The sequence below is a fragment of the Malus sylvestris genome, chromosome 16 (assembly GCF_916048215.2).
Source record: "Malus sylvestris chromosome 16, drMalSylv7.2, whole genome shotgun sequence".
Classification (NCBI taxonomy): domain Eukaryota; kingdom Viridiplantae; phylum Streptophyta; class Magnoliopsida; order Rosales; family Rosaceae; genus Malus; species Malus sylvestris.
Window position 1 is genome coordinate 1,506,981 of NC_062275.1, and position 11,116 is coordinate 1,518,096.

General features: G+C 40.9%; 1 protein-coding gene across 1 annotated transcript; it reads left to right on the forward strand.

The window, feature by feature from the left end:
- The first annotated feature begins 2,823 nt into the window (after positions 1–2,823).
- LOC126606332 (pectinesterase-like) lies at positions 2,824–6,127 on the forward strand. Its single transcript, XM_050273703.1, has 2 exons — positions 2,824–3,856; positions 5,185–6,127. Exons 1-2 carry the CDS (start codon positions 2,935–2,937, stop codon positions 5,856–5,858), a joined length of 1,596 nt encoding a protein of 531 aa, XP_050129660.1. The 5' UTR covers positions 2,824–2,934; the 3' UTR covers positions 5,859–6,127.
- Positions 6,128–11,116: the final 4,989 nt, after the last annotated feature.

An 11,116-nucleotide genomic window follows, 5' to 3' on the forward strand; every position in this document is an offset into this window, starting at 1 on the left:
TACTCCACATATATTATGGCACCACGCAGTACCAGGACAAGGAGAAATTTTTAGTTGTGACAGGAACACAAATGGTACACCACGTGTTTTAATATGAGTGGTAAGAAATTTTATTTTTTAAGTTATTAACTTTTTAGCGCACATATCTCACTATTTGTATAGTGACACGTGATGTACCACCCTGTGTACCGATCACACTGAAAAATCTCTCAAGGACCATGACCTTTGCTTCCTTATTTTCCTCTTTTTCTTTCTCTTCCACCCAATCCCAACCGTTGGATCCTTAACCCAACGCAATTGACTTCATCCGTACAAGTTGTAGAACCACGCAATACAATGACCTTAGGCCATCTCCAACCGAAGGGTCCAGAAGGCCGAAAATAGCCCTAAAATCGTCTCCAACCGAGGGCTAGGCCAGAAGGCTCGGGAATCTGGGAGGGCCTCACGGAATTTCAAAGGGCCAAAGGGCCAAAGGGCTGGCTGCTTTCGACCAGCCAGCCTCGGGCTGGCTATTTTTTTTTTATAGTTTTGTTATTCCTGTCGGTTATAACCGACAGGAATACATGCTATTATTTAATATACTAAATAATGGTGTATTCCTGTCGGTTATAACCGACAGGATTTTAAAAAAAAATTCAAATGAAACGGCTACTAGCCGTTGCATTTGATTTGATTTTTTTTTACATTATTATTATTATTATTTATTTACAAAAAATTTCATATAACTTCTATTTTTTCCTATAACTTCTATTTCACAAAATTTGGTTCATATTTTTTTTAAATTCCATTTTTTTCCTATAACTTCTATTTCACAAAATTGTTTCATATTTTTTTTTCCTATAACTTCTATTTCACAAAATTTATTTCATATTTTTTTTAAATTCCATTTTTTTCCTATAACTTCTATTTCACAAAATTTATTTCATATTGTTTTTTAAATTCCATTTTTTTTCTATAACTTCTATTTCACAAAATTTGTTTCATATTTTTATTTTGAATTCCATTTTTTTCCTATAACTTCTATTTGACAAAATTTGTTTCATGTTTTTTTTTTAAATTCCATTTTTTTCCTATAACTTCTATTTGACAAAATTTGTTTCATATTTTTTTTAAATTCTATTTTTTTTCCTATAACTTCCTAAGCCATTATACAACATTAAATTAAATTAAGTAACATGAAACAACGTTAAACAATATGAAACAACATTAAATAACATTAACCAACATAAAAATTATACAACATGAAACTTAAACAACATTTTAGTTGTAGTTTTTAAATAATAAATTATGTTTGGCCCTCGGTTGGAGACGGAGGCAAATATGGTCATGTACTGTTCATTAAAATATTAATATCTTGGGGAATCTTGGAGGGCCAGAGGGCTAAAACGAGCCCTCTGGCCAGCCCTCGGTTAGAGATGGCCTTAGCTATGCCTCCCTTTCCTGCTGATTCTAAATCAACTATGAAAACTCCTTTCATTGGCTAGTCCAGATTCAGCGTACAGAAAAAAAAAAAAGCCTTAATACTTCACAATAAAAACCTAATGAAGTTCTTTTCTACTATATAAACCCCCTGTCCCAAGGAAAAGAAAAAAACCTTGATCTCCTTGATATGGTGAAAAACATGATTAATATGCCAGTTGCTGAGAGTATATTAATAAAATCAAATACATATATATAATTTGAATAAAATAGTAAATCACTAAGTTACAAGCTGCGTGTACGAAAATTTTAGCCAAATGTTTTACAAAGTAGAAACTATGTGGTATATCAAAAGGTGGTCTAGAGTCTACTTCACGAGAATTTTTTCAGTGCTGGAAACATGGCTCGATACACCAAGTGTCATAATACAAGTGATTGTAATTTTTTCTTTTCAAGTATCAAACCATTTATATTATGATATTTGTTGTACCGAACTGTGTTCTTAGCACACTGGAAAATCTCTCTTACTTCACCTATGGTGTACACCTAATAAACTTCTAAAAGATGAGAATCCATCCAATCGAAATCAAGGGCCAAAGCTTGACAGAGTCTCTTGGTGCATTTGCGAGTGGTCCTCTTTGAAAATTGGACAAGGGTTTTGACACTCTTCCTAACTAAATATTCGACGCAACGTTTACATCTCCATTAATTATTTGGCCCTCCTTTGTACGTGTTCAGCTTTCGAATATACTGACACAAATTACTAAAGTTGCTTTGGATTTATTAGTTATTTAACGGACACAAGAGTACTGCAAAGTACGTACGAGTGAGGGAATGTCCAAAAGATCAATCTGATACTTTTTTGAAAGAAATCGAGGAAATTAAACTGCTGTAAGTTAGACTTTTAAGGAATGATACTGATTGGTCTTAATTTATAACAAAATCTCAACAGTAATTTGTCGAAAGATTTTGATTTAAGCGATATTATTGCTTTAAGCTCACTAAAAACTCATGAGAGAGTTTGAACACGAAACACTATTAGTTGTAGAAAACAGCCTTATCCACCAAATCAATTCAGTATTACAATTTCTATGGCCAAAGTGGTAAAACTTTCGTCTTCCATCCCTGTCTTTATATACAGCTGATCATACAAGGACGAACTACAAAGAATCATGACTCCGAGTCAATTGTCCGCATTTATGTTTTAGTCTTCCACCGTCTTATGTTGTGGCCTAAAAGGTCGATCGCTCCCAACTGGCATATAGGGACTGATGAAAATTTTGAGTAGAAATTTTATTGTCTCGCATTGGTCACTATCAAAAGATTCCCTCAATTTATAAGGCTTGGTTCCTTATAAAAAGTGATTGGAGTGATAAAGTCTACATAACCTATTTATCCCCGAAAGAAAAACCTTTACCGCACGTACACCAATCACGTAAGCCCTACAAAGGCAAGTTGTGGTCTATAAAAAAGTCCCCGTTGGCCCTCTGAAGATCACAGATCAAAGTTCAAACCATGGAGTTCAATGCATATTTTCTTGTGTTCTTTTCTCTTCTATTCGTGCTGCAGTATAGTTCTTGTAGAATCACTGCACCATGCAGTCAAACCCCATACCCTCAAGTGTGTCGCCATTACATTAACACTAACCTCTTATCAACCCTAGATCGTCACCAAAGGTTTGCAGTTCGTGACTTGGCACTTAAAGTGTCCATGGACCAAGCCCTTAAAGCTCATCAACTTGTCTCGTCCTTGAACTTGAACTCATTGGACGGTGACCATACTCGAGCCAAGGGGGCCTGGAATGACTGCTTGGAGCTCTACGAGGATACCGTTGACAAGCTCAACCGTTCCATCGGCTCCACCAATGCCCTTGATGTCAATACATGGTTGAGTGCATCGCTTACTAATCAACAGACATGCCAAAATGGTTTCAAAAACCTCAACATTCCTAGTTCTCATTTGCAATCTTTCCCAAACTACGTCACGCTCTCAACCAACTTGTCCAAGATGCTTAGCAACTCACTATCAATACACAAGGTCTCAACTTCTTCATCAGCTCTACATTTTAGCAAACAAGTTCGTGGAAGACGACGGCGTTTGCTTTCGGATGATGGGTTCCCAGAATGGGTTTCAGCCGCTGATCGAAAGCTGCTACAATCGATAGGTAGCGGACCAAACGCTGATATGGTAGTAGCACAAGACGGGTCCGGGAATTACAAGTCAATTTCTGAAGCTGTGGATGCTGCGTACAAGCTACAGGGTGGGGCGACTAAAAGGTTTGTCATACACGTGAAGGCAGGAGTTTACAGAGAAAATATCGAGATTAAGAGGACAATGAAGAACATCATGTTCATTGGAGATGGTATCGATGCAACGATTGTCACAGGGAATAAAAATGCCCAAGATGGTTCAACTACATATCGCTCTGCCACATTTGGTAAGTATGAGTTGAAACAATAATGAACTTTGAATCAGTTTAAGGGGTATTTGGACTCAACAAACCCCATCACCTTAAGTTAATTTTGAAACTTTAGGTGGCGTCACAGTTAGATACTAATTGATTGAAGACCAAATTAATTAAGGGTCATTTTGGTTCTGGTCACTAATCAATCTAGTTGTTAGAATGAAATCTTATTTGTTTAAATAGTTTGATCAAGGTCCCTAGCATCATTTAAGGGATTTAGCTCATGCATTTATGCACTCAATATCCCACAAATTATGAAATTTAAAAAAATCCAAATAATATTGTTACAAATATAACAATTACTTAAAAATCAATAATAAAGTAATTTGTTCTTTACATAGTTCTAGCAAAAAAAAAATGTACCCACGTAATTATTAATATAGTGCAAGAAATAACTATTTGATATATTTTAAAACATAAAAGAAACATATAATATGATTAGCATGGGTACGTTCATAAAAAAAAACTATTGGTATATTAAATTAAAAGTATGGGTACATATTAAAATTCAAAACTATGGGTGCAAATTTAATTGAAAATAGAGGTACATATTAAAATTCAAAATTATGGATATAAATTAAAACTAAAAGGAATATTGGTATAATTTTTTTAAAAAATAGGACACAAATTATAGATAGAAATATATGAAAAAAATACTAAAAATATTATATTTGAAAATATTAATACTTTTTTTAAATTGACATAGAAGGACTTGTAAATAATTTAATATTCAATTAATGGCATGAAGAAAAGTCAAGGGATCTTGATCAAAAACAAAAAAAGAATAAGGTTTCAATTATTAAGAAGGATAAATGAGGGATGACCGAATTTATCCTTTAATTAATTAAGTCATGATCGATTTGAAAGTGCTAGAGAGACCAACTATTTAGATTAAAATTTGTAAACTATATGACGCGGTTGTTGATGATGAAATTATTACCTAAGTGTTAATTAACGTGTTTATTTCTTACTAGTGACACATCACATGGTTTGTAAATTAGTCTATCATATTATTCTTCACTTAAAGCATGTTTTGTAAATCAAATAACATTATTATTGATAATTGAATTATTAAATATGAATTAACGTACTTAATTTGTATCATTACTCTTACTCAAATTATAAAGCTATTTACCAGATCCTGCTTTTCCTTTTACTTTAATTTTTTTTGTTCCTTTTCTTGACAAGATTTAAATACTGATAACCTAGCTAATTACATGCCACGTGAATAGTTACAAGTGTTTCTCCTAGTATACATCTAATAGTTCACAAAATTAATAAACTGTTCACTTAAAATTCAGGGGCTACCGGAGATGGCTTTATTGCTCAAGACATGACATTCGAAAACACTGCCGGACCACAGAAACACCAAGCCGTGGCACTCCGCTCCGGCTCCGATCATTCAGTCTTCTACCGTTGCAGCTTCAAGGGTTACCAAGACACCTTATACGTGTATTCCCAACGCCAATTCTACCGCGACTGCAACATATACGGCACGGTCGACTTCATCTGCGGCGACGCTACGGTTGTGCTCCAAAATTGCAACATCTACGCGAGGAAACCAATGAGCAACCAAGTAAACACCGTGACAGCGCAGTCTAGGACCGACCCGAATGAAAACACAGGCATTGTTATTCATAATTCGCGAATCACGGCTGCAGAACAAGGTTCGTTTAAGACGTACTTGGGTAGGCCGTGGAAAGAGTACTCTAGGACGGTAATTATGAAGAGTAATCTTGATGGGATCAATCCTGCTGGTTGGTTTCCGTGGAGTGGAAGCTTTGCCCTCTCCACACTTTATTACGGGGAGTACATGAACTCCGGCGCTGGAGCTGGTACTGGAGGGAGGGTCAACTGGCCCGGTTATCGTGTTATAACGAGTGCAGTGGAGGCCGGAAAGTTTACGGTTGGGAACTTTTTGGCCGGAGATTCGTGGATTCCGGGGACCAGAGTTCCATTTACAGCTGGTCTATGATAATGCATGCATATGGTTGTGGAGAGAAGTTGTTTGAATGGTTAGGGAGGGACTTGTCACAATTGTGTATTGTTGTGTGCGGATAGTGACCTAAAGTAAAAATCGTCACATAGCTTGTTTTTAGCTTCCTTCTGGTAATTATATCCCGTTCATCCCTCCTGTAATGCAGTAAATATTTTCAAACTCTTACCTCATGTTATTATGGTGTTATTAATTGAGAACTTGTTTGAAAGTGCTTATAAAATAAATAAAAGTGTTGTTGGTGAAAATATTTTTAGAACTAATTCTTGATAAATATGTAGGTGAATCCTGAAAAGACAATTTAAGTGCTTTTAGAACTCAAAAATATTTTTTTTTAAATGTTTTCAATCATTTTAAAAACAAAGGGATCTGCAAAGGCAATTTCCGTCATTTGCTTTCGCTACCCGCTGTAGCTTTTGAATTCTGTCTTCTTTATGGTCTAAAAGAGGGAAAAAAGGGATCTGCAATGGCTCCTCTCCATCTTTAAATATTCAATTCTCTATAGCATGTTTTCAAAATTTCCCAATTCATGAAAGGCTGTGGATTGAGGGAGATACATGGCGGTCTGGTAGTGATTGTTCAAGAATGAGTTTTTCTCTTTAATTTCTCCGATTACAGTTTTGCCGATTTTCTTTCGATCTCCCTTTCTTGTCTATGTTGTTTTCTTGTCCCTTGTGATTTGTTTGGGCCCAAAATAGCAGTTTGGGCCGAGGGAGGTATCACTTTCGGCCCGGGAAGACTACGGCGAGAAAGTCATGGGGGCTTCAGCTCATGGGCTTCTAGGCCTAGATCGGTTAAATCAGAGTGCAAGTCGAGTCCTAATACAATAGGGACCCTCGACGAGATCAGTAAAACTAGAAGGCGAATCCGGCTCAGTTAAGGACTAGATTCGTAGTCCTAGCAGAGGTAGGACTGATTGAGGTAACGTTAATCCGGAGAAGGAAACCTAGTTCGAATAGGATTAGAACTCGGGCTCGGTGTTCTGCTACTATAAATACAAGACATTCAGCAATGGAAAAGCACCACAAAAATCAATACAAAATTGCCCTGCGCAAACTCTCACAACTTGAGATCTTTTTCTTTTCCTTTTTCGCTGACACATCTTCCGTTGGCATCAACAGCACTGTGGAAGCAACCGGTGATATCTTAAGTCGGCATAGATAGCTCTGTCACCGTAGAGTCGGTCGGTCTCGCAGTATCTTCCGTTGGCATCAACAGCACTGCAGCGAGAACGGTCGACTGCCTATCCAAGTCTCGGTCGAGAAGGGTTTTCGAATCCTTGTTGGTCGAGGTCATCTCATTAGCCTTCTCGGCGAGGTGAGGTGTTACAGTTATTACATTCGGCACATTGTAAGCCGAATTCGGTTCGTGAACTTCGCAAATTAGCAGCCTTGTCTTCAGGCTCGAGAGCCCAAGAGGCCGAGAATTGTTCCTTCCTCGGCCGCAATCGCAAGACACAGAAGTCAGCAGTGCGCTCAACGCAACATCAACAAATTTACTCCTCGGCCGAGCCTCGGCCGACGAGTTGGCACGCCCCGCAATCACCGAAGGACGTAGTTAGCTTAGAATATATTCGGCCTGCGCGCCACGTAGGCTTTGTAATTTCTAGGGTCAACATTTTGGCACGCTCGGTGGGACCCAGTGCTAAACTACGAAGTTCATGCCAATTGAAACACGATCGGTAAAAAAAAAAACAGCTATGGGAAAGTCGACAGCCGATTTACCGAGTCAGAGCATAGGACAGAGTGTGCCACAGGCGCAGAATCCCCTTAGCGTTGGTACACCTGAGTCCACGAGCGCGACTCGCCGAGAGAGAGAACTTAATCTCGGCGGTCAACTCCGTGGTTTAGAGATCCCAAACAGAAACACATGCGTTCTCAATGAAGGGATAATAGAGGAATGTGATGAGGATGGTGGTGAAGGAACAGACCCACCAACGAGGTCGTTCCTCCGAAAGCGACTGGACGAGCAGTCTCGGTCAGTCGAGCAGACGTTCAGTCGAGGCATTGACAAGCTGCAGGACGCGATACTCAGTGCCAATGATCGGCAAACCAAACTGCTCGAAATGCTGGTTAGCCAAGTTGGTGGCAGCAGGCCTTTCGATCTTCGCCAAACTTGCTTACCAGAAAACAACCCGGCACCGATTGTACCGGCCGGGCCTATTCTTGCCCCGCTCAAAACAATTAACTTAGAGAAGGGAGGAGGGTCGAACAGTAGGTCAGACGGGACCGACCAAAGGGTCGAAGCAGCATCTGTTGATATGACCGAAGTTCAGCGGATGATCGACTCCGCTATGAAGAAAGGGCCGAAGTTTCCCAAGTTTATTCATCCATACCCAGCTTACGTGGAGACGTTTGGATACCCGAAGGGCTTCAAGATCCCAGATTTTAGTCTTTTTGCTGGTGAATCGTCCCTGTCTTCGTTGGAGCACGTGGCTCGTTTCACCGCGCAATGTGGAGATGTGAATAGTGATTTCCACAAGTTACGGCTGTTCAATTTTTCATTGACCGGCTCGGCATTTGCCTGGTACATCAATCTCCCGCCTAATTCCGTCCAAAACTGGGAGGAGTTGGTCGAGAAGTTCCACGAGCAATTTTATCGGCCGGGGATGGAGATGTCAGTTTCTTCATTAGCACGGATGGCTCAAGCGTCTGATGAGTCACCAATGGATTATCTTACTAGGTTTAAATCGGCTAGGAATTGGTGCCGAGTGCCCTTACCCGAAGTCGAATTTGTCAGGCTTGCTTTGAATGGTCTTGACGTCGAATACAAAAAGAAATTCTTGGGGGCAAATTTTCGGGACATGTACGAATTGGCCCAGCATGTCGAGCAGTACGATTATTTGCTCCGCGAGGAAAAGACTTCGAAGACTCCAACTCGGGGAACGATTTACAAGAACCCTACTGTCAATTATGCATCAACCGAGGATGAATGTGTTAGTGTGGATGCGGCTGAGATAGTAATAGATAAACCATACATTTGCAAGGCATTAACTCAGGTTGATTCTAGAGAAGCCAAAAGTCGCTCGGCCACTGAAGGAACATCGAAACCGTCAAAGGTTTATACTTTTGATATTACCAAGGCTGACGCAATTTTTGACCAACTGTTATCAGCAAGAATCATTAAGCTTCGGCCTGGTCATAACATTCCTAAGGCCGAGGAGCTTAAAGGAAAGGTGTATTGCAAATACCACAATTCGAGCAAACACACGACAAACAATTGCGTCGTATTTCGTGATAACGTCCAAAGCTGGATTGATAATGGCAAACTGAAGTTCCCCGAGAAGAGGATGAGTGTTGATACTGATCCGTTCCCCACGGCAACAGTAAATATGGTCGACGCGTACCTACCCAAGGACAAAGGGAAAGGCAAGGCTGAAGTGGTTGAGACACAACGCCCGCAGAATCAGAATGTTCGGCCACGGTTCATGGCCGATTCGCGTTCAAATAAACTATCTGCGGCCTTAACGGGGCCCGCTATTGTCAAATCTTTGACGGAGTATAGCGCCGATGAAGATAGTGGGACAGCGGTTCTGTGCAGGAAATGTAAAGCGAAGGTCGACAGTGAACCAGAAGAGAAACCTTCTTCGCAACCCGTGGCCGTAACTCGGCAAAAGATAGCCAATGAAGACCAACATCATGGGGTTTTTGGGAGGCTCGGTCCTAAAGTACGGATGGAAGAGACACCCCCGGTCAGGCGGCGCCTCGATTTTGATGCTTCATTTTATGACGATGATTACTATAAGCGTAATTCTAGCAGTTCAGGATCATCACGGAGTCAAAAGACCTTCAAGCCTCCTGAGCCTAGAGATCAACGTTGGTATACGTACCATTCTTCGAAGGGCGTCTATACCGCGTTGTCCAAATCTCAGAAACGCCGGCATCAACGGATGGATTGCATGGCTCGCCGACAAGCAGCCCAAGAAACTTCGGCCCCTAAGTGGCGACCGAAGGATACAGTTGCCACTAATGAAAAGCGACCACCTCCACCAATTATGACAGAGTTGGCTCAGGGGAAACGGCTGGTCGGTCAAGACGTCGAGACCATGTTTGAAGAAGCTGATAAGCGGATCAAACTTCTCATTCGACCAGGGGAAATGAAGGCACGTGTTGAACATTTCAGGCAAAAAGCCGAAAGCAAACTATCCCCGATAGCTATACAAGAGCCTTTGGTCAAAATTCGACGGAATTTGCACCCCCCGTTCCTTGGGGAGTCTTTGGAATATATGCGAGAATTTCATAAGGAACATTCGGCCAACGATTTGTATGGTTTGCCGAAGGCATGTCAGGACACCATTGATCTTGTCTTGGCTTGTCCGGATGCTGAGCGGATCATCCAGAAGACCTCAGATCCAGGATTGAAAGCAAGGTTCCAGCACATACGAGAAGCTCGTGTCTTTGGATTTGAAGTTGACCCGTATACCGATATCGATGTCGCTGACCTTCCTTTCTCGCTAGAGGACCTTCAGTATTTACGGTATCACTTTGAAGTATTTTCGGCAGTTTCTCTCTTCGGCCTTACGACCGATGAAATCGCCCGTATTGCCCGTCTTGATGCTTATCTCGACACTAGGGATGCTCGGCTACACTACCAGGAGCAGGTTCAGGACTTGACCCCAAGCTCATTGTCAATCTCGACCTTACCTGAGGCGGTCACGCGGAGCCAACAAGTGGCCGAAGCAGCTCCGCCGGGTGACATTGTTGAAGGGACGGAAGAATCTCGTTGTCCGACTCTGACGACAACCAAGTCCGTAGTCGCTAACCAACCGAACGAGGAGGGTCTCGACCAGATGGGCCCGTCCGTCCTGGATAATATGGAAATTAGTATGGTTCATGTATTACCTGCCGATTTTCAATCAAGCACGGCTCAACCAAATTTCCTCGATGGAGATGTGGTTGTCGAGGAACCTGGCCATGTTGATTTTATATCGATTGCTGAAGGCGAGTCAACAGCAAGAGATGATAGCCTAAAGGCCGCTTTGGCCGAATTGTTCCCTTGTTTATCATCGGCCAAGCTTCACCATTTAAAGCCATTGTATGTAACGGCACACATCGAGGGATATCCGGTTTCTAAGGTTTTTGTCGATTGTGGAGCTACTGTCAATATCATGCCCCTGAACATCATGAAGGCCTTACGCCGTTCCAATGACGAACTTATTCCGTCAGGGATCACAATGAGCAGTTTTGTCGGCGACAAGTCCCACACCAAAGGTGTGCTTCCGTTAACTGTGAATATTG

Bases quoted from the DNA above. Each gene is read 5' to 3' on its own strand.
- LOC126606332 (XM_050273703.1), top strand. From the start codon at position 2,935: ATGGAGTTCAATGCATATTTTCTTGTGTTCTTTTCTCTTCTATTCGTG. The intron at 3,857-5,184 runs GTAAGTATGAGT...CTTAAAATTCAG, and splicing joins ATATCGCTCTGCCACATTTG to GGGCTACCGGAGATGGCTTT.